Below are 24764 nucleotides of genomic sequence, written 5' to 3'. Positions count from 1 at the left end.
CCACAGGCTCTCTCTCCCAAGTTGGTAAGGAGATATTGAAAACGGGTCAAAAAAACTACTCTCAGAACTGCTATTTTGGGGACTCCATACCTCTTCACCTTCTGGCAACTCTCTTTGTGTTCCAAGTCCTATAATGATCAGGGCAGTTTTATCCCTGGTGCTATGACTCCGTGGACCAATTGCTTTCACTGTTTCCTCACTACTGCGTGTATCTATTACTAGAATAGGCATGCAGTTGCCTGGATGGTGTTGAACTTTGCACCAAGCTAGTGCTTTGGCTGAAGAAATTCCTCAGAGGACATGTCTGCAGGGGCACTTTATGTAAGAGAAGAACATTTTCTGCCCTGATTGTAAATTTGCTATTAAAAACTATCAGGACTGGAAAAGGCATATAGATTCAGCTCATCATCTGAAAGCACCCAGTCTTACTCAAGCTGATTGGAAATGTATTTGGAGTCCAGACAGCAAACATTTTTTTACTCGTCCCCTCAGGTCATATGTAGTTGGTGTAGAGACGATTTTGAATCCATGCTGCAAGTATCTTCTTTTGAATCCTTCCTTGTTCCTTTTTTATATCTCTCTATCCAAAGTACCGGTTTTATCCTTCCCATTCCTTTTGTAATGAAACCAGCTCGTCTCCTCTTTGTGTCTCCCCTGGAATCGACATCAGAAATCTCATTTTGCTCTGGATGTTGCATTCTTCAGCTTGGAATTTTAATGATACTGTGGTGGCTGTGTAATGTGTCAACTTGGCATGGGTGAACTGATATCCTAAAATTTCCTTTCCTGTATGTTGCTGGTTAAGATGAGATCAAGAGAAATTCTTGGGGGTGATTTGTAAGTGGGGTGTGAAGCAGCAGCTGTGCGTGTCTCACACGTGCCGCTGACCTGCCATCTCGATGGTTGGTGTGTGCCAGTAGTGGGGCCGGCAGTACTTTACCTTCTGCCAGGTCCTTCTTCGGCTTCCCTGACTCCTGGGCCAGGTGTGTGTACTTAGCTCCCAGTCTCTGTAGGACACCCGTTTCACTAGGATCACTGAGTATCAAAGATGGACAAGGGTTTCAGTTTGTCTTGTGAGTACCAGCTTGCTTTTTCTCTCTCCACAGGAGGTCTGTCTTTCCTTCCAATGACTTTGCCATGTGGGTTTCAAGCTCCAGAATCAAATGTGAAGACAAGCACTTAATCAGCTCCCCAAATTCCATAGGGCCAAATCCTTGACATAATTACTTAATATTTATCTATTTTTGTATCCATATCTATATATCTGTCCTAGTGGTTTTGCCTCTCCAATAAAATACCGACTGGTACTAATTTGGTAGCAGAAATTTAGAAGAACAGAATTTTAAGAATGATTACTCCAAATTGGCTCTGGGTTTTCTTGAATTGGTTGTTTGATCTGATTAGACCTACAGGTATTAGTGACTCTGTTTCTAGCAGTTATGAGGGTACTGATAGGCTGGGCCATGTCGTGGTAAAACAGTTACATAAATTATCACCTTTAGATAGTTGTAATCTAGCAACTACAGAAGGTAAAGCTCTGGGTGACTAAATAGCAGCTGTCATAAAAGCATTTACAAACAATAAGAGTGTAAGGGTATTGGTTGGTTAATTGTAACTGTGCTGGGGAACTTGGGGAAAATATATGACAAGACACGGCTTCAGATTTCCAGCTCAAAGTCTGCACAGGGGACCTGAATGCTTCTTTGACCTCTCCAAAGAAAAAATCTGTATATACTGTAGTTACAATGCTGAGATTTCTGGAAATCAAACCTAAAATCTCATCTTGGGTGACTGAATTATAATGTAAATGATTTCTGAAACTTCTAGATTCTCTTTTGTTAAAGTTAAGGCATTGACTGGGAAGGAATGGGATTGTGAGAATTGGGATAGGGACATATGGGTAGGTTCTCATGATGCCAGAATCTTGTACTCCTAAATGTTGCCAGTTGAAGTACTTTTGTCTGAAGAACCTGTAGAAGCTTCCCCTGAGCTGGTTGACTTGCAAGACACTGCTGATCCTTCTCAGAACATATTCCACAACCCTTCCTTGCCTCTGGATCTGTATCAGACTCACATCCCAGCAGGCCCCAAATGGGTGTGGCAGAAGTGTGACCTGTGTGATTTGTGAGGGTACAATACAGACCAAAGGAGCTACATGATTTTTCCAATTTATAGTGACAGACATCTGGGGGAGCTTGGGGGGGAAAGGAACTTCAAAGTATATGATGAAAGTAGAAGAAACATAAAATTAGATCAGGACGAATTTGCAGATATGAGCTTAGTGAGCAAAAATCCCAAATTCAGTGTTTTAGTTTGAGGGGCTAGGAATTGCTCTAACACTTTGCTTGGTGGTGGACTAAAAATGAACTCAGAGGTTGCCTATGCTAAATAACATTGAAATGCCAGAAATCTCCCTGGTATGTTGAAGAGAAAGGTATCTCAAGGCTTAGGAATATTGGAATGCTACAGTAGAATTATCATGTAACAGCTTCTTACCACTCTGGGAGGATGCAGAGGACTTTACTTTCCATGTAGTTTTGACAAATATATTTTTGAAGACTTCTGTGATGGCCCTTTTCTGGAGACCAGAAATTATAGGGAGAATGTCTTCCATCAAACTGAGATCCTGAAATGTAATAAGGATGACAGGATTGCATGGTGGCAGAGGACAAGCAGAGACACTTAGCAGAGCCAAAACCATAACCAAAATAATCTTGACTCCCAGAGCTGTTTGGCATTGGCCAATTGATCATGGTGTTCCCGACTGCTAACATAGTGTTAATCCTTGTTACTTGCAGATTCTGTTTGGTAAAATATTTTTGTAACCTCAAAAGCAATCCTAGCAGTGTTTGTAGTAATTCACGGACACATGCATGTGCAGAGTGTTTGAATCACCTAATGCTCACATTCCAGCTGAGGTCGGGCAAGCAATGCAGCGCTCTGTCGTTTTGTTCAGGCATGAATTATGATGCTTTCGGCCATGCGTTCAATGTTAATGAATAAGTAATGTATATTAAATACGGTGTCTTTAAACAGAAACACATATAAAATAAGGCTTTATATTGAGTGCTGGGTGAAAATGTAACCAGAGGCTGGCAGGAATCTAACTCTGTTTTCCTTGGGGGGCAGTGGTTCAGTATTTGCTAATTCAGTGTCTGTGGTGACTTTACAGAACATAACTACTGTGAATAATGGAATCGACTATGGATAGCGATGAAGTCTTACTTTACATGAGCGGAAAAGCTCCAAATCTGGTGAACTTGATTCATGAAAACGGAGTTGCAGCTTCTTAATTATTTCCCATACTTGAACTAGTTTACAGACCCAGAATCCTTTGAATAAAGGGAAGGTTGGGTCTCTTGGAGGAAAGATCTTGCCACGTTGCCAAAAATGTGTAATGTCTATCACCTTCCCAGCCTTCCTCCTGCAGCAATTGACCAGGATTTTATGCATTTTTATGGATTACTGGACACTGTCTCTGAAATCACGTTAATTCCTAGAAATCTAAAATGTCACTGTGGTCCACTGGTCAGAGCAGGAGCTTATGGAGATTAGGTGATCAATGGATTTTGGCTTAGGTTCTAGTACATTGGCCCCGTAGGTCCCCAAACCTACTCTGTGGCCACTTATCCAGTACTGAAATGTGTAATTGGAATAGACGACATACTCAGAGCCTGGATCCTGATCTGTGAAGTGTGGGAATTCACAGGATCTGTCTCTATCTACAAAAATAGCGAACTAAGAGAAATACCACATTCCTGGAAGGATTACAGACATTAGTGGCACCATCAAACACGTGAAAGTTACAGCAGTTGTGATTTAATTGCTACCTGATATATAGCCACTGATCTGCACACAAACCACAAGAAGTAGTATATTTTTAACTGCCGAGGCAAGCAGTGTACTTTCGCTCTCCTACTTCAGGGATACACGAACTCCTTAGCCCTACGTTATTATCTTTGCTACATGGATTTTGGTCAGCTTCCTCCCACAGGATAATCTGTTCTTCCATTACATTGATTATATGGTTCTGCTCAGTCTGGTGTGCAGGAAGTAGCAACTACACTAGACACTGGGCAGCTAATTGAATGCCGGATGGTGAGAAATAAATCCCATGAAAATCGAGCAGTCTGCTAGCTTGGTGTGATTTCCAGGTATCCAGTTGTATGGGGGCAAGTGACTGTATATGATCCATTCAACTACTAGGAAAGTTACAATACTCAGGCATTTTTGGATTTCAAAACCAGTATATAGTTCATTTGTGTACATCACTCTGACCCACTTATTGAATGACCCAATAAGTTGCCAGTTTTGAGTGAGTCCCAGAGCAAGACCATACTCTGCAGCAGGTCCAGCTGCTGTGCAAGCTGCTCTGTGCTCTTGGGCCATATGATACAGTAAATCTGTTGATGCTTGAAGTGTCAGTGACAGATAGGGAGGCTATTTGGTTGGCTAAAGGTGACATACAACACAGCACTTAGGATTTGGAAGCACAGCCAGAGATTTTTCCATTCTCTGGGGGAAAAAAACCCACAAAAAACCCCCACAAAAAAACAAAACCCCTATTATCTTTATTTGAGAACAGCTTCTGGCTTCCTATTGGACCTTAGAAGAAACCGAACACTTGACCATGGCCTTCTAAGTTATCATGTGACCTAAGCTGTCCTTTATGAACTGGGTGTGCTCTGACCCATCATGCCATAAAGTCAGGCATGTACACCAGCCCTCCGTAACAAAATGTAACCAAGTCCTGAAGGCACAAGAAAGTTGCGTGAGAAAGTTGACCAGATGGCTCTTACTTCTGACTGATTGTCTTCTCTTGCTCAACCTATATTTAGAATGATCTGCTGCCTGAGGAAGGAAAATGCAAAGACTATCCAAAAGTGGCTGCAGAACCACCACCCCACTTTGGGAAGGCCTTAAAGGAGAGTGGTGAAGGGAAACTCTTCTAGTGGTGGGACTTCAGGGTGTTTCTCTGGTGGTTCATTTAGTTTGAAAGAAGAGATGGTCAAACAGTATGGATTGACAACAAATCATAGACTGTGGCTAATTTTTTGGCCAGATGGATAAATGGGAATAGAATGTGGAGATATTTGTGTCCTCTGTGAACATTCACCAAATGGTGACCTCAAGACAGAAGGATGTTAATAATCAGGGGGTGGAAAGATTTATTTGGCGGATGCTAGTCAGCCTCCAACCCTGTTATCTAATGGGCTCGTAAACAGAGTGTCCACGGTGGCAGTATAAAGGTTATGTATGTTTTTCCATTCACCAAGGCCAATCTGACTACAGTCACTGCTGAGCACTCAGTCTGTCAGCAAATGAGATCAACACTGAGCCCTGATATGTCCCCATTCCCCAGGGGTACCGGCAAGCTCTCCGTTGGCAGATTGATTGCTCTGGACTGCCTTCATAATGAAAGGGGTGGTGTTTTGTTCTTACTGGAATACACACTCTGGGTATGGATTGGCTTTAGATGTCCTCAGTGTTTCTGCCAAAACCACCATCTGTAGAATTATAGAACATCTTGTTACTACTTTTCTTGTTTTGGTTTTTTTTTATATGGTAAATTAGCTGTCCTGTGGCTTAGCTTCTGGCTCTGATGGACCTATCATCTTCCTATGGATTCCTTTACACCAAAATCTCCATTGTTTCTAAGAGCCCATTTAGTCTCGAATCTTCCATACTCCATAAAATCACATCCTTTGGAGAGACCCTCAGTGTGCTGTGTTCTTATGTCCTGCCTCTTCTCTTACAAAACTCAGAGCTCTTGCTTTGGAACTGGGACAGTGACCTACTTTTCTTGGTGTAGACTTCTTTGTTATGGGTAGGGCCCTGGGAAGGCTTTGTAATTTCTAGTTTTGGGGGCTTGCCTCTCCCGGTCTGGAGTCTTTACTTCCCAAATGAGCTGGGGTAAGGAAGATGGAGATCCCAGAATTCTCAGCCTGCTTTGTGTGAACTAGAATCTCTGCTCTAGGACCAGGGGCTGTTTGGAGAGCCCTATCGCTCATCTGCACTCCTCTGGAATTTAGCTTGCCCAACATAGGCCGTAGGCTTATCCCTCTTGGAGAGACACACAGCCCTTGAGCTGAGGAGCAAGGGTGATCTCTCTTCTTGGTCTCACCCACCTGGGGTAGGTCTTCCATTAGCGGAACGGTGGTGGGATAAAGTCATGGCTGAAGTGCCACTTACTCTGCTGTTCCTACCAAGAGGAAATAGATTTTCTTGAATAAAGATTTTTCTTGAATAAAGATTTATTCTTTTGACGTATGTTTTTAGGACAGTTTCTGAGACTTAAATATTTTTTGTAATAATTTTTACCAATTACAGTTGCTATCCCAGGGAGCCGGTCTACAGAGCCCCTCATGCTACCTTTCTGGACATGTATTTCCAGGTTAGCTAGCTTTTGATAGCACTTGGGATTGTCCTGTCTTGTTAGGTGGACGTGTCACAGTGTTCTCATCTTTATTTGGAGATTAAGTATTGTCTAGTGAGAAGTGTATGTGTGGCAAACTGAAAAGCAGTTGATTGTGGTGGTTCTGTATTGTGTCACTTTGGCTAGGCTGAACTGCATTTCCCGGAACTCTCTTTCCTACGTGGTTCTGGTTGGGGCGGGCCACATGAGAGATTCTTCTGCGGTAGTTGGAGGGCAAAAATATAGCAACAGCCCTTTTGTACTCACACACACTGTTGCTTATTTGCTGATTCACCTCAGTGTTTTGAGACTGCACTCAGACCTGCAACTGTTCCACCTTTTTCTGGAACCCAATTCAGTTTCTGTGGCTCCTGGGCCAAGTGTATATTTTTAACATGTCCCAGCTTCTGTCGCTCTAGCAAGTTCCAAGGCAACAAGTCACAGGTTTCTGTTTGTCTTCATGGGCTCTTTCTCGTGTTTGTAGCTTCCAGTGTTTTCTTGCTCTCCCTTACACACAGGACCGAGTCCTGTGGTGACCGGCATGCTCTTTCATTGGGACATAGCAGAGTGTCTGTGATCTAAGATGGTGTTTGGGGGCTAGAGGAATGATTAAAAAAGAAAAAAAAAAAAACCCCAAAACCTCTGTGTCCTGTTGTCCTAGACACACTCAGATTGTTGGAGACTTTTCTACAGAAACATGTAATGAGTAAGAATTTTGGCTTTCACTGGTTTTAACTTTGAGACCTTGGCAAAGTTAGTTCACTACCTTGTGCCTCAGTTTCCTTGTAACTCATAAAATTTTTATAAGGATAGCAAAAGCTCATGCTAGCTATTATCATTATTATTTACCTACCTCCTTCAGCCTTCAGTCCCCCTCCACTCTGAGAAATTTGGGATAAGCTGAATAGACTGTCAGGCAGTCCCGGCTAGCCCATTCGCATTGCAGCCATCTAGGCCCACTGTTAGCATTGCTGGTCTGCTCAAGCAAGATTCTGGTTTTGGGTTTCCAGATCTTGTTCTGTTATTTTGAGTCTCCTGATGTTGGTCCAGTATTCAAACTCTTTGCTGAAAGCCATAATAATTTTTTTCTCCAAGAGGAAATAGTCTTTTTCTACAATGTAGCCGCCTCCGCCTTCTTCTTCTTCTTCTTCTTCCTCTTCCTCTTCCTCTTCCTCCCCCCCCCCCCCCGCCCCTTCTGAGGGTTTGTGACCTCTGGGACTCTTCAGAACCCTGCTTTTTCAGGTGTATTGCTCCCTCTGCTGGTGGGATTTATAATACTAGCAATAGCTGGGGACTGAGATCTTACTAAATGCCCAGCGCAGAGCAAGATTTGTACACCGGCTACCTGCTTTACCTCTCACCCCAGCTCTCAGTCTCATCTTACAGATAAGGAAACTAAGGCTCAGAGGGAGTTACTTCACCGTCCTACTGCTGGCTCACCAGCACTGGGCCCAGATAGTCTGGCTCTAGAAACTGTGCACTTCATCTTTATTCTATAGGAATTGCTGCTTTGAGCTCTATTAGGATTGGAGTAGAAATGTTTCCTACCTGCTAACAAATATATCTTGAACTTCTATTCCATGTGTGGCATCTCCAAAGGAACTTAAAGTCACACATTCAGGTAAAGTATCTACCACATGGGATTGTTGTGAGGAGTCACGGAAATATTTTAATGTAAACAATCTGGCATTATATCTGACATGCAGTAGGTCCTAAAGAAATACAACTTTATCTTCTTTCAGATTCTCCTAGTGCCTTTCCACTTCTGCCTAACCGTGGGAAACTTCCCTATAGCCTTAGAACTTCTTTCTGAAGGACTAAAATTGTTTTTATCCCCTTTTATCACAGAATCCTAAACTTCATGCTTTGAAGTTCTATCATCCTCCGTTCTAACATCTTGGTCAGCCTTAGTTTCCCTAGTCCCACCTTCATCATAAGACTTACAGGCCTTAATGCAAATAAGACTCCTGATGACTTACCTTGATATTTCAGAGTTAACAGGCAAATACGAGATCAGTTTGCTCCTCATTCATAGCTTCCTGTGTTCTAGATTTGGTAATGTCAACACTGGCTCATGTTTGCAAATCTCTTTTTAAGTCCAGGTTTCTTCCCAGGCAAACGAGGTGATTCAGGATGCCTGTCCTTTAGATTAGTATGTAAAGCAGTGTGGTTTGGATTAGTCAGGGGGAAGTATAAGTCAGCATACCTACTATCAGATCAAAACATGAGTGGCACAGCAGTTACATGAAAATGACTTGCGACATAGATGTCCATTATTTCAAGAAAAGGAGTTCACCTTTGTTTCCAGGGCTGAGTGGGCTAAAAATGAGTGGTATTAAATGGCCTATGCCTTTGTCACTTTAAACTTGGTTCCAATTAAGGAGGTTGGACCCAGTGATCTCTAAGATTCATTTATTCTAAATTCAGTGTTTTCATATTTCAGATCTCATCCTTCATGTTTACTAAGGAATAGCTCTGACACCCAAGTGGCTGTTTATTAATAAGATTCAGACACAGGCACTGGGTTACCATTAGCATATAACTTGAAAACTGTAATTAATAACATTGCTTAAATTTATCATACTTCTAGTGACATTTTACAATGCTTTTATTGCAAGTGCATTGTTTCTTTAAATTTTGGGTTATCACTGTTCATTTAAAAAAAAGCTCAAATGTAATAGAGCTTTTAGATAGCTCTTGATAGAAAAGTGTGATAGCTTTGCAATACAATGGAAAATGTAACTATGGATTTCACAAATGTACTTTGAAATTATAACATATACTATTTCTTATTAAAGTATCACTATTCCATATACAATTATGGATATTTCTGAATAATTTAAGTAGATTAGTTATAATAAACCTTTAAAGAATGTTTTAAATTTGGCCCTCCCTTTGTGGGAGGATAGCAGGCCTACTTGAAGAATGGGATCCATGTCTCTAACCCAGATCCTCTTTATGAAAGAAGAATAAACGTCAAAGAATTTGGGGATAATCTTATCAAAAAGGATTAAAAGATATGCTAGAGGAAATATGATTTGTCTGGTGAACTGAATGGCTCACATGGTTATTACTTTGTTTAAGTATAGTACCATAGACTGATAGAGCTAGTATAATTTCTAAAATGCTCAGGTATATTAAACCCTTGCCCATCTATTCTTTTGCTTTTTGGCATTTTGTGTTGTAGTTAGTATGCCGAGGAAGTCTGCATGTGTCCATTGTATGACCCCCTACACCTGCTCTACCGTCTCTCTCTTTCAACAGATTGCATTAAGGACAATACAAAATACCTTGATTTTTTCAATCCAAAATAGTCCTGTTGGTAACATGGCACTGCTTTGCTAACTAATAAATTATTCTGCATCTCAAACCATGTGGCCCAGAAGACAAGAAAGGTCCGAGAACAGTGAGTGGAAAGGGGGCCCTGCAGCAGCAAGATTTGCATGTCATTCTTCTTATATGGATTCCAACCTATGGCTATGGATTCAACTGTATATTTAAAAAAATAAATCAAAGAAATTTGAATTCATGTGTCTCAGGGGAAGCCCAGTACACTTTACTTATATTGGGAAGGTAAGAACTACCAGATAAGGACTTGCACCTCTCACCATTTGCTACAGACTATAAGAACATTGTACCCTTCAAAGGCTATTCATTTCCCTCCCAGGACATGGGACCTAATGTTCTGTGGCACATTAATCATGCACTGGCATGATTTATATGCCTACATATTGGAATTCCCTTGCTTCAGAGATGAAACAGCAATCGAATACAAAGTTAGATATTTGGGGTTGGGGTGTAGATAGACGTAAATAGTAAAAATCTTAATATTAATTATATGTAACTTAGATAGAGGCAGCAAGAACCAGAATGGAGTTTAAGGAAATAGAGAAAATAAAATCCCTTAAGTCATTTTGCTTATCAGAATTTCTTATTCTAGCTATAATTCTCCGTATAAATCAGTACTTTCTAATCTCACTCTTTATGCAATGCTAGAGCTAACTGTGCTGAATAATAATTTTGTCCTCAGGTAGAGTGGAACGGAGCAGGAATAAACAGGCCTTCTAGATAATTGCATCAGCCTTCCCCACCATTCCAATGCCATGCCAGCATTTCAAGTAATGTCTCTTTTGTCTCGCTGAGAAAAATCATTTCATGATTTATTACACTGGATTAAAGGGGGTGTACACTCAGGAGCTAGGACATGACTGAAGGGCAAGCAGGCATAAAAGGTGTCAAAACAGTTGGTATGTTTACATTTTTCTGAATTCCTTGAATAAACTTTTTGGGCTAGTTTTCCAAGAAAACAGACATAAGTTACATGAAGTAAAAATGATGGCACCTGGTTATCTCTGTATTTTAGAATTAGGAGAAGAAACTGGTTCTGTAGAAAGCTTTCTTCGATTGAGACTTCTGTTTCAGCAAATTATCATTTGTCAAAATAAATTCAATGTGTGACTGCTTTCAATATCCTTAATTGTCAGGTTGAGAACCTGAGTTTTTGCAGCAATTGTGTCAGTGCACAGAATATGCCATAAAAATGAGCCTATAGTTTTTTTCCCCCAGATAGCACTTTAAAAAAGTATAAAATCAACGTTTATTATAGTTTTCTATGCTCTGAATACCTGAAATTAGAGGGGCCTTCAGTCAGTATGGCAGCGATGAAATGTGATTGGTCATGTCTAAGTAGCTCTCTCCAGATAAGTAAGTTAGCTGTTTCATTTTACTGAATCTGTGGCCTCTTTAAGATGACAGTGTTCCTTTTTCATCTTAACTTTAAATTGTTAAAAGCAAAAGAAACATTTTAATTTGCTTTCTTTTCTTCCTTCCTTCCTTCCTTCCTTCCTTCCTTCCTTCCTTCCTTCCCTCCCTCCCTCCCTCCCTCCCTCTTTTTTTTTTTTTTTTTTTTTGAGAGAGAGGTGGGGGAGGGAGAGAGAGAATCTTAAGCAGGCTCCACACCCAGCACAGAGCCCGCTGTGAGGCTGGATCTCATAACCCTGAGATCCTGAGCTGAAATCGAGTTGGATGCTTAACCGACAGAGCCGCCCAGACGCCCCCATTTTTATTTACTTTTGATTCCAAACAAGACAGATGAATCCTCTGCTAGACACTATAATAAATAGGATATTTTGATATCTGAAGTTTCCAGCAGAAACCAGTTCTGCTCTCCTATCCTGATCCATCCACTCTTTTCAGCTGAGGAATGTCACAAGATTTTGTGAACGAGAGAACCTGCTTAGCCAGCCAGATTTAAGTCTGATTATTCATCACAGAGGTGATGATATTATTTCCCACTCACATTTATTCCTATGTGTCATTTGTATACTTTATGAAAACCTAATTTCAAAAATTTCAAACCCTAATTTCAATAAAAAGGGAACCTTGACATCCCATCATCAACATCACCAACAAAAATTTATGTTAACAGAAACCTTATGCTTTCTGACAGTCTGTTCTGAAAGTATAACTTCCAAATAGTTAAAACTTTATTCTTATACAAGTTGAGTGAGCATGATTCAAAAATGTATTTATCTCCTTAATGAGGAACCAGTAGAATAATAGAACTGATTCAAAAATTTATAGATGGGAGTATTTATAATTCCTGAAAGAGTACTGGTATAACAATGATAAATTAAACAGTGCTCGTCAGGTACTTGTGGGTGTGGCTTTTGTCTGACAGAATGAACTCAGTGAGATTCACAAAAGGCCACAAAGCTCTTGGGAAAATTATACCAGCGGGAACACTGAAAACTTGGACTGAAAGAGAGAGGATAGTACAAAACAAAAGGAGGTCACTGGTCCCCAGAAGGCAGGCTGAGAAATGTGTTGGGCTGCAAACTTGCACTGCCTTTCTTGAAAAAGGAAGGATAAACATTTGCTGCTTAGATTCACTAGGTTTTGGGGTAATTTGTTACTCAGCAGTAGATAACTGAGACAAGTGAAAGGTTCAGTGTTGTATCTGAAATACGTGCCCTACACATAATTTAGGAATAGAGATAAGAGAGGTGCACAGACATCCATTATCCAAAGTTAGAGAAGATAAGTATTACAAGAGAGGCTCACAGGAAGTCTTACATCAACTCCTTGAAAGAGTGAGCAAGAGTGAGCACATCTGCCCATAGGGACAAGAACAGGCAAATGAGATGTTCGCAAGAAGCAGTAGTTGAAAACACAGGAGCTGGACTTGAAACCCAGTCCTGCCAATTACGAGTTGCGTAAACTGGGGCCAAACCCTTTGACTAGTTTCTCTATCCACTGTGAGGATTAAACAGGCCAAAGGCACATCCTTGTTTGCCCAGGATAGCCTCTTATTATGTTATTTGCCCAGGATATATTTTAATAGTGTTCTGTTAGTGTCTTTTTTCACTCTCAAAGCTTAGGTCGAATGACAAACTATATGGTGACCTGAAGAGTAATTGAAATAATTCATATGCGATTTTAAATTTATTTAAAAAAATCTCTAAATTTACCCTCTACCACAAATATAATTTTAGTGTATCTTATTTCAGTTAACTCTTTGCACTTCTATAGATACGTACAGAGATATCACCTGTATAGGGGCATGTGTATGTGAGTATACTCATGCTGATTACCCATAAGACATAAAAATAGAAGTCATGTTTGCAGAGCAGTTTAGAAAGATTAACCTGATGGTGGGGGGGGTCATGTGATTCAGAGTAGGGGGAAGAATATGGCAGCAGTCTGGTATTGGATTATTTACTTTCATGTGCGACCTGGATCTATTTCTATCTGATGTCGTACAGTATATGAAACGAGGAAGGTCATAATAAGTTACAACTATGGTGATGTCTCACCCATAAAAAATTATCTAAAAAGGAAGAAAAAATCAACAGAACAACAGAACCAAACTTTAAGCAGAATCAGCTGGGATGGTGGAGGGATTACTGGGAATAGGGAGTAAAATAACTGGTCAGACCTGTTTTCATCAAATATCTCTTTGGTTTTGAGGGAAACTCAACTTCCATTATTCTCACAACAACTAAACACAGACCTAAATACCTCATTTGGGGTTGGAAAATCTATTTAACCTGTGACAATGTCATCCAAAACAAGTTCTTAAAAATGTGTTCGTTGTGAACTCTAACAAGTGACGATGGGGAGTGGTATTGAAGGTCTTCAGAGAGCAGATTATAGTACATAGCGTGCAGAACCCTTGCTAGCATCAACCCAAGATAATTCAGTCGAAATCTAAGTCTTAAGAATCAAAGAAAGTATTAATGAGAATGTTTAATAAAATACTTAAAAACCCACTGGCTTGGGCACTTTTTCAGAATATGGCTTTAACACTTGGCCAAGAACCTAGGGAGGGGGCAAACTTGATGCTAGGGCAGCTCTTAGAAGATTTGAGAAAGTGATATCCCAAGTGAAAAAGTGAAAATGTCTGTGTTGACACGGCAGATGGTACAGAAAGTAACACAAAGGCTTCGATGTGAATGCTGAAATGTGTATGTAAGGTGAGCCCGGAAACCTTTCCAGAGGATTATGTGCCACAGAGCGTCCAGAGGACAAATCACTTACCAAGGCTATCGGAAACCACCCGAGCATCACTGAGCAGTCCGTGGTGGCCTTCCCTGCAGACCAGGGCCACCCACCTCAAGTGATGTGCTGCTTCCCTGTGAGTTACAGTCTACCACACACAACTACCTAACTCATGCTTTTAAGGCAATTCACATTCCCTGAAATTCTCTCAGAGTTGCATCTTAAGCCTGAGTTGTACAAAATTACTATTAATGGTATGAATGTATGTTCTCAGAAAGCAATTGCTTTTCTCTAATGTATTACTTTCTAGAAATTATATTCTCCATGAAATACCATTGTACTGTCCCGGGTGGTCAGTACTGAGCACAGGTGGGAAATTAGGAAGAATTTTCTTCTGTTACCAGACATGTAATTTTGACTATAAAAATTCTCTGAATTCCAAATTCCTTATGTTTAGCATAATAATAAGCACTGACATTTGTTGAGTGCATACCTGATATGTACAAAGCACTAAGTACTTTTCTTAGAATTCTTTATTATTCAGTCCTCATAGTGACCCCATGAAGGTTGTACTATTATCATCCACAGTTTATTGATAAAGATTAATAACTAGTAATGTGGCCAGATTTGCCTTGGGTAGATTATTCCAGAATGTCTGACTGACTTTAGGACCCATATTCTTAGTCCTTTGATAATTTGCCTTTCTACCTTGACTCATTATTTTGAAAAGTGTTTATTGAGCTCTTACTCCAGTCTGGTTTCATGGATACAGTAGAGAATGAAACAGGAAAGATCTTTGTTCTGTTGTTGTTCACATTCCAGTGTAGAAGTGAAAATACTGAGATGATTGTTATCAGGTTCAAATACATAATCCAGTGTACCCGGAACATATGGGGGATAAATTTTTTTTTTAAATAGCTTTCTTTAAATAGGGAAAATATGCACGCCTGGGTGGCTCAGTCGGTTAAGTGTCTGCCTTCGGCTCAGGTCATGATCCCAGGGTCGTGGGATCAAGTCCCACATTGGGCTCCCTGCTCAGTGTTGAGTCTGCTTTTCCCTCTGCCTGCCGCTGCCCCCGCTTGTGCTCTCTCCCTCTCTCTGTCAAATGGATGAATGAAAACTTTAAAAAAAACAAAAAAAGAAAAATGTCAGGGAAAGTAATTGATATTTGATAAAGTGAAAGGCCCAAATTCGGAGTAGAAAGAATCTCAAAAATTCCCATTGTGAATTCTGGTAAAAAGCAAGTACATTTATGATTTAGCAATCAGAGGGAGGCATACTACTGCTTCTCTGTTAAGAATAAGCTTGTTACGGGCAAATAGTTCAGTATATTGAAAAATAACTTCTGTACTGTTTGGGTGAATCATTTTCAATCTCTGGCGTTGTAACAGCTTTCATGTTTTTATCAAATTTGCCTTGATATGAAGGACTTTTACAAACTTATTGATTATATTATGTGTAATGTCATTGGGAATAGGATAGAAATATAAAATAGATTTACATCCTTAACGGATTTATAATCCAAAGTAAAGTGGGAGGAAGAGAAATCTGTTATGTATGTATTTCATTGCCTGCTTGGTGGTAATATCTATAATTTGAAGGACAAGTGCATAAAAAGAAAGGACTGGTGTGGACGGACATAGATTTAGCAGGTTTTACCATGTAGACTGGCTTCTGACATTTACTGACTTTTAATTCCTACCATCAGAGAAAAAGTTATTATGAAGATCCTCAGAGAGGACAGTATAACCAACCGAGAAGAACAATTTTCTTCATCTTCTGTTGTTCTTGTATGTGTATCATAGAAATGGTATGTTTAACCAAAAGTAAAATTCATATTGACCACACAAAAAAATTCCTGCTCACAAAAAAGTAAATACCAGGTAAAACAGTAAGACTTTATTCATTTTTAGGATACATGCAGACATAGTCTGCTATCATATATATCTGGTATTAGCTAGGTGCTGACAACTCTCCATCCTATAAGAGAGGGGACTGAGTATCATTGTTAGATGGTTCTTTGACATTTCTATTCTCCATTAGAAGCCCACATTAGCCAACTGCTGATGTACAAATATTGCTGGGTTACTATGTTTGGAAACAACCCACTACTGCTGCAAAGGATAAAATTCCCCAATAACGTTATTTGTTTTCGTTGCAAAGGAACACATGATAAATGTAAAAACCCTGGCCAATGGGAGGAAGAATTAAAACTACATCTATTTTTTACTTTGGTAGAAAATAGTGTAGAAAGAAGCAAATATTTATTCTAGGTTCTATTACAGTGTTAAATTTTAATTAAATATTTTTACTTGGTGATTTGTTTTTAGTATAGCAAAATGATTAATACTGTGAGTACTGATAATTGAGTTAAAATTTTCAACAGTCTGAGAAGTATTACTCCTGTGATGATATCCTTGCTTTTGTGGTGGAAATAAATAAGAAAATAGAATTCACTAAAATCAAAACAAACCAATAATATTTTAAAAAATCTATTATTTATTGATATTAGGAAATTTACATGTTTAAACTAAACTTTAACTCCCTTATTTCCAAGTGCTCTATAGTCTACTTCTGCTTTTTCATAAGCTTTTGCTAGGCTGTAACAAGTATGGTAGAGTATGCAGATTGCCCAAATAAATGCTACAGTAAGCCACAAATTATTCTATTTCCCCAGACTGAAAAATATCTTCTATTTTCTTCTATTTTTTTTTCCCATTCTGTCATAATGACCTGGATCCTCTCCACTTTAAAGTGAGAACACTAAGACACAACAGATTACAGTGTCATTTGGCCAAAGTTAATAGCATAGTTCCAGACTCTGATGTGTCCAAGCACATGAATTAACTGTCCTTGTGTCATTGCCCTAAGATTATAGGTTAAACCTCGGATATTCCCATCTCAGCATCTGTCCTCAAACAGGAAAGGCCTGTGGGAGTTCCTGAGCCCCAGTGCTTCCCCCCCCCCCCGCCCTCCCTCCACCCCCACCCCAGAAAGGACAGGTCTCTTTCCAGGTAGCAAATGTGTGAAGCACAGGGGGTTAAAATTTCCATTGGCTCCTCATACTTCTCACTTCTCTCCAGCAAACCTGGCTGAGGAAACTTAGCATTCTGCCGGGATCAGGTCAAACTCTAACAGGTTAGCCACACACACATCGAGTTCATTTAGACAAACTGATGGCAATTACTAATTTGTTTTCAAATTATGAACACCTAGAGGTTCCTCAAGGGTTGTCTATCCAAGTGATATTGTTTCATTCTGAAAATCCTTATTGAGCATATACTATGCCCCAGGCATTTGGGGGATTTAAGAGTGAGGAAAATGAACAAAATTCTTCCCTAATGACGATTACCATGTAGTAACAGTGTATTATGGAGTGGCTTCATTTTATTTGTCGTGTACATTGGACTTTCTTTTTACAGGTGATTTATACTGATAGCATTGCTAAACTTTATATTTTTTGAAAACTACTGAGTTTATTTGAAGGGCAAAGGGCAAAACACAAGCCTATCTCTGAATTCCTATTTGTCTACTAAACAGAGGGGATAAATATAACTTGTTTAGCAGTAGGTATTATAAACTTTGAGAAGAGTAGCTTACTTACGTTAACTCAGAATACTTTCCAGAAAGAGAAAGAAAAGGCCATTATGCAGCTGACCAAGAAATTGACCAGCTTTTCGTTTTGCTTGTGGGTAGGTAATCCTGATAGGATAGAGCCTTAATTTAAGAGATTGATTCCCCCCCCAGCTGTCCTAATAGTGGAGTGAGTAACCTTAACTGAACTATTTTAATCAATTACTCAATGATTGACTTAAATTGATTAAAAAAGAGTTAATTCATTGCCTGTGGATATTTGGATACCTTGATGTTTCTAATTTTGAACTCAATTTAAAGTAGGGTAGTATCCACTGGACAGAAGATTCAAAGTAGAAGTTAATAAATTCCATGTGGTTTTTGTTTGTTTTACTAACTTCCATTACAATGAGTTTTAAAATTTCACACACATTGTTCTATTTTCACTCCAGTAGTTTTACGGGCCCTCTGGAGCAAGAATCAGAAAGGAGAGTAGCTATTGCATAAAATATTATCATTTTGACTTGCTATGGCATTCTTAGATGTTTCCTTTGTCTTTATTTTTCTTGAATATCTAGGATAAAACTTAACCCATTTTCCTATATTATAGAGCAGGTATTTTGAAGGAAGGGATATACATATTTCTGAGGATGCCAAGAAATAGTCAAGATATAAGAATAAATTGTGTACTGTATGGTGACTTACATAATATAATAAATTATAAAAAATCTTTAAAAAATAGGGCTTCAGGAAGTGGGGGAATGGGATAGACTGGTGATGGGTACTAAGGAGGGTACGTATTGCGTGGTGCACTGAGTGTTACACGCAACTAATGAATCATCGAACTTTACATTAGAAACCAGGGATGTACTGTATGGTGACTAACATAATATAATAAAAAAAATTAAAAAAAGTACAAACTTACAGTTATAAAATAAATCACTGCATGAAAAGTAAAAAAAATAAATAAATAAAATGGGACCCACCTCAAAAAAAAAAGAATAAATTGTGCTTCTAATTCAGTAATTAGTACTGAGCTTTAAAAGTTACTAATGGTGAATAAGAATTTTCCAAAGTAGATAATAGAGTATTGTTTCATCATTACTAGGTGGATAAGTATGTATTTAAATATTATAATCTTCATTTAAGTTAATCAATATAAATATTATAAATAAAAAGTTTTCAATGGAAAAGCAGCTTTTAAAAATGTGCTTTCACTACCCTTTTCTTCTCTAACACAAGAGGATTTTTAAATTATAGTTTGGATAACTCAGAAATCAGAATAAAAAAGTTTTAACAGTTTTCATAATTTTAAAAAGGAGTAGAAAAGGAAAAAGAATAAATGTTTTGAGTGCTTGCTTTTGACTAAGCATTGAGTTGGATATGTGATACAAGATATTTCATATGTTATAAAGATGATAATCAACACTTTCTACAATGAAGAATACGAGGACACACATAGGTCAGTGTCATTTGTATGTGAATGATTACACCCATTGGTCATTTTCGAGAGGGATCAGTAGTCAGCAGTGAAACCTTCCTGTTGGTCTAAACTTTGCTAGCGGCTCTGGGTCTTCCACAGTGTTCATCTTCTTTACCTGTCCGGCCAAGCCATGTGCCCGCTGTTGAAGCAGTCAGTTTTAACACTGGAAGTATTAAGCCAGGAACCGCATACCCTGGGTCTTAGGTTTGCCCTGAGCAAGATGACAGTATCCATGCGCATCAGCAGGAAGTTCTCATTAGCAAACCTCTTGTTATAGATGGACTTTTCACAGGGACTATTCTGGTGCTTGAAATCTGATATAAGGCATTTTGATACAGAAGTTTGGAGTTGGGAACATTTGTTTTCCTTGCTTGAAGAATCAACTATTGGACTTGTAGCTCTTAAAAATTACCAAGTTAACACATGAAACCTACATTCTTAGAATCTTAATGTTTCCCTGCCTAGGAGTCTTAGGGATATAATTAAGAAAAATTTAATAAGAGTAACAGTGAATAGGAAGACTGAGCTAAAGTCAAGGATTGGATATGGATACATCTCATACTCCTATTACTTTGTAATAAAAATGATATTTAAGGACTTAAATTTTGAAGTTTCTTATTATTTTGAGACTCTCATCGACAAAAAAATAAATGAGGGCATAGTCCAGAAGCTTATAGAAAACAATGTGGACTAGGGGCGCCTGGGTGGCTCAGTCATTAAGCGTCTGCCTTAGGCTCAGGGCGTGATCCTAGCGTTCTGGGATCGAGTCCCACATCAGGCTCCTCCCCTGGAAGCCTGCTTCTCTCTCTCCCACTCCCCCTGCTTGTGTTCCCTCTCTTGCTGGCTGTCTCTCTCTCTGTCAAATGAATAAATAAAAAATCTTAAAGAAAGAAAGCAAGAAAGAAAGAAAGAAAGAAAAAACAATGTGGACTAAACTAGGGTAGGGTCTAAAAAGTCTCCAACTTTTATTTCTATTTTAAGATCTTATGGGACTATTTTGCGTTTCTACAAATGTGAAAATTAAGACTTTTGTTCTTTCTGATATGAATTCTTACAGCATTCACCATGTTGAAATGGTTATTAACTATGATATAGTAGTTGTTTTGAGAGATATTTTTATCATGTTAAGAAATCATCTTCTTACTCCTTAAAACTGTTAATAACAAATTTTATTGAGTAATCTAGGAAGAATTTAACTTTTTGAATTATAGATATCACATTTAATAATTTTTCTAATATTAAAGCATACTTGACTTTCGACCTCCAAATTTACTTTGCTACAAATTAAAATTTTCATATTGATAGTCACAAGTAAAATCAATATAGCCTTTTTTAAGTGATACTTTCTTGTAAGGATTATTTGCTCAATAAAATAGACAAGCTTATATATTTTTATTTTGGAATGCTATATATAGGTGAAAATTATTCCTCTTGGAAGTCTGAAAGAACTTGTACCTGAAATATTTGGAAATAATTATATGATACCTGTTTGTTCAAGAGTCCTTCCATCCATCTATCCCATCTTTCCCCTCCTTCCTTCTGCTCTTTTATTAAGTATAATATACATATAAAAAACTGTACAAAACAGAAAGAGCTCAATTATCTTAAAATGTAAATATTACACTTTCTATCCCTCCCCTGCAAATGTAAACACTGTCCCAGGGTTGCTAAACCTCAGCACTATAGATACTTTGTTCTAGAAAATTCTTTGTTTAAGGGAGCCCTACTGGGCATTGTAGAATGTTAAGCATCATCGCTGATTTCTACCCACTAGATGTCAGTAGTACACTCTTACCTCCTCTCTGCCCTCCTGACCCCCTCCCTGCAAATTATGACAAACCAATATGTCTCCAGATATTGCCAAATGATGCTGGGGCATGGGAAGAAATCACCCCTGGGTAAGAATCACTGCACTACACTGACTTTTGTGGTAATGATTTCCTTTCTTTATTCTTTTACCATGTAACGATGGATCCTTAAACATTATAAGATAGTTTTGCTTGGAAAGCATTCTTTATAAAATAATTTATTAAATAGACTGCTAATCATGGGCTCTTAAAATGACCCTTATAGAGTGCCCACATAATTTATAACCTAACTGGAGCCACAGGCATTAAACATTATTGACCCAAACAAGTCTCCATGATAACCCCACTTCTAAGGTACATCGGCAGTGAACATTATCTTTACAGCCCCACACATCTAGGGCTTCCTTTTTCGATGGATAATTGTACATAAAATGATGACAGAACAGTTAAAAACAGGGCATCCCCAAGGGCAAAATGATGAAGCCCAACTCAAAGCATCAAGGATGAAAACTTGCAGAATATAGCATTCATCTAATCTGGGTCATAGAAAGTTATATTCTTCAAATAATTGTTTCTACTGCTACAACAACTGACCAAAATGAATGTCTTCCAAGATTTTTACATAAATACGAAAAGAATTATAATCATCATGTTTAAGAGATTTTGTGTCTATGGGGGATGTGTATTTTATTGTAATAAAATTTCATAAGCCATTCAATTTGCACGTTTAAATTATACGATTGAACAGTTTTTAGTATGTTCACAGAATTGTGCACCCATCATCACTATCTAATTTTAGAATATTTACAATACCCTTGACCATCCCCCACCACTTAACAGTCTTAATTCCTCCCTTGCCCTAGTCAGGCAACCACTAACCTACTTGCTGTTTGTATGTATTTGTCTATTCTGGACACTTTATATAAATGGAATGATGCATTATGTGGTCTTTTGTAACTGAATTCTTTCATGCAGCATAATGTTTTTGGGGTTTATTCATGCTGCATCATGTTTCACAATGGCATTTCTTTTCATTGTCAAATACTCACATGGATTGTATATTTTACATTTTATCTACTTACCAGTTGGTGGACATTTGTATTATTTTCATTTCTTAGCATTATAAATAATGCTGCTGTGAATATTTCATGTGCAAGTTTTTTTTTGTGGACATATGTTTTCATTTCTCTTTGGTATATACCTATGCGTGGAACTGCTGGTCTTGTCACTCTGTGTTTTACATTGTAAAGAATGGACAAACTGCTTTATAATGTGGCTGCACCACTTTACAATCCCATAGCAATGTATGAGGGTTACAATTTCTTTATATTCTTGTCAGCACTTGTTATTGTCAGTCTTTTTTTTGGTCATCCTATTGGGTGTGAAGTGATAGCTCATTATAATTTTGGTATGTATTTCTCTTATGGCTGATGACATTGAACATCTTTTCACGTCTTACTTAGCTATTTGTATATCTTCTTAGGAAAAATATTAAAATCTTTTGTCCCATTTTAAAATTGGGTTCTTTTTTTTATTACTAAATTATAAGAGTTCTTTCTATATGCTAAATATATGACCCATATCAGTGTTAGGATTTGCAAATACTTTTTCCCATTCTGTGAATTATCTTAATAAAGAGTCTGACTCCATTTTTAATGTTTGACTTCTGGAAACTTTTAACCCTTACCCATCTGAATTCTGCTTCTGGCCCACGCCTGAGTAAGCTGATAAGAAAGTCCCAGGTTCTCCCTCCTTTGGTTCAAGGGAAGTTCAAACCATGCATAGGGATCTTTAGCCCACCCCATCCCCTAATCGTAAACCCTCCCCCCCAATCAATCTCCTATCGTGGCACTCTCAGGCAACTATTATACCTGCTTAGGAATCATCCTGCTCCCTAAGAAAGCCTCATTATATGACAATACGTATTTCATATCCTCGTAGTGCATATGCTGTGCCATCAGTCTTGCTATCCGATCAAATTATGGGTGGAAGTCCATTGGTTAAGAGGAGTGAGTGGCCAAATAATTGTCTTTTCGCTATCCCAGTAATGTCCTTTGAGGCACAAAATTTTATGGTCTTGACAAAATCCAATTTATTTACTTTTTCTTTTATCACTTGTGCTAATGCTGTCATATATAATAAGACTGTAGATAACCCAATCTCATGAAGGTTCACTCCTATGTGTTCTTGTAAGAAGTTTATAGTTTTATCACTTGCCTCTCGTCTATGGTCCATTTTAAACTAATGTTTGTGTATGGTGGGAAGAAAGGACACAACTTCATTTTTTTGCATATGGATATCTAGTTGTCCTAATACCGTTTGTTGAAAAGACTATTCTTTCTCCCATTGATTTATCATGGCACACTTGTTGAAATTCATCCAAATATGAAACCATAAATATGAGTTTATTTCTAGACTTTCAGTTCTATTCCATCGATGTATATGTCCTATGCCAGTATCACACCATCTTGATTAGTGTAGCTTTGTAGTAAGTTTTGGAAAAAAAAAAAAAAGTGAGTCTTCCAGCTTGTCCATATTCAAGACTGTTTTGGTTATTCTGATGCCTTTTATTTCCATATGAATTTCAGGAACAGCTCATCAATTTCTACAAAAAAAAAAAAAGCTGGAATTTTGATAGAGATTGCATTGAATGAAAAGATCCATTTAATGAGTATAGCCATCTTAGTAATATTAACTTTTGGATCCATAAACATGGGAAGTTTCCCCATTTATTCTTGTCTTTAATTTCTTTCAACATTGTTTTGTACAAGTCTTTTAAGTGTAGAAGTCTTATATATCTTTTGTTAAACTTATTTTTAACTATATATTTTTCCTTTTGACAGTATTATAAATAAAAATGTTTCATTTTTTCCAACTTCATTGAGGTATAAATGGAAAATGTTTTCTTAATTTCTTTTGTGAATGGTTCTCATTGCTATCTATATTAATACACCTGGTTTTTGTTGTCCTTATATATATTTTCTTCCACAACCTTGATGAATTTGTTCATTTAACAGTTCCTTTGTTCATGCCTTTGGATTTCCTATATATAAGACAACATCATCTATGGGTAGAAATAGTTTTACTTCTTTGTTTCCAAATATGGATGCCTTTTATTTTATCGTCTTGACTAATTGTCCTCCCTAAAGCCTCAAGTACAACGTTGATTATATGTGATGATACCAAACATTCTTGAATTGTTCCTTAGGGGAAAAGCATTTAGTTTTCCATCATAAATATGATGTCATCTATGGGATTTCATAGATGTCCTTTATCAGATTGAAGAAGTTCCTTTCCATTCTTAGTTCGTTGAGTGTTTTATCAAGGGGGTGCTGGATTTTGTCAAACCCTTCTTTTTCATCTATTGAGGTAATCATGTGGTCTTTATCCTTTATTCTAGCAATATGACGTAGTACATTGATTGGTTTTCAAATATCAAACCAACCTTGCATTATTTACATAAACCCACTTGGTCATAGTATTTAATCATCTTTGTATGTATTGGATTCTGTTAATAATATTTTTGTGAGGATTTCTGAATTTATGTCCCTAAGGGATATTGTTCTGTAGTTTTCTTTTTTTGTAATATCATCTGTTTTTGATAACAGTCTAGTAGCAGCCTCATAGAATGAGTTGGAAAGTAATTCTCCCTCGTTTGTATTTGATAAAGGATTTGAAGTGTTGATATTAATTCTTCTTCAAAGGTTTAGTAGAATTCACAAGTGAACAATCTGGTCCAGCGCTTTTCTTTGAGGAAAGCGTTTTTTTTGTTTGTTTGTTTGTTTTGTTATATTTTTAATTACTAATTCAGTATATTTACTTGTTACAGGTCTATTCAGATTTTTCTGTTCTTTGAGACAGTTTTTATAGTATTCAACTTAATAGGAATTTGCTTCATCTAGGTGATCTAATTTGAATACAAGCTTTTGTAGTATTACCCTATAATCCTTTTTTTTCCCCCTTAAGGAGAATAGTAACTTCTCAC

The 24764-nt window shown here is 37.9% G+C and overlaps 1 protein-coding gene across 3 annotated transcripts in view; it reads left to right on the top strand.

The window, feature by feature from the left end:
• LOC148109070 (uncharacterized) overlaps positions 1–24764 on the top strand; it is a 170780-nt gene that overhangs the window by 7082 nt on the left and 138934 nt on the right. The window contains exon 3 of one of the 3 annotated variants that reach the window (XR_015726494.1): positions 9680–11266. The exons of 1 other annotated variant lie outside the window; for it this stretch is intronic. Coding sequence is in view for 1 of the 2 variants with exons in the window: in XM_087866446.1 (XP_087722572.1) it covers positions 1107–1130 (24 nt within the window). In the remaining variant the exon portion in view is untranslated. Of the gene's footprint in view, positions 1–1106; positions 7585–9679; positions 11267–24764 lie in introns of those variants that run through there. One more of the 3 variants, XM_087866446.1, reaches the window with a different exon arrangement.

This window comes from Ursus americanus, chromosome 13, assembly GCF_024610735.1.
Source record: "Ursus americanus isolate L20-20 chromosome 13, mUrsAme1.1.p, whole genome shotgun sequence".
Lineage (NCBI taxonomy): Eukaryota > Metazoa > Chordata > Mammalia > Carnivora > Ursidae > Ursus > Ursus americanus.
The sequence above is the reverse complement of the archived record's forward strand: the minus strand, read 5'-3'. Positions and strand labels throughout refer to the sequence as shown.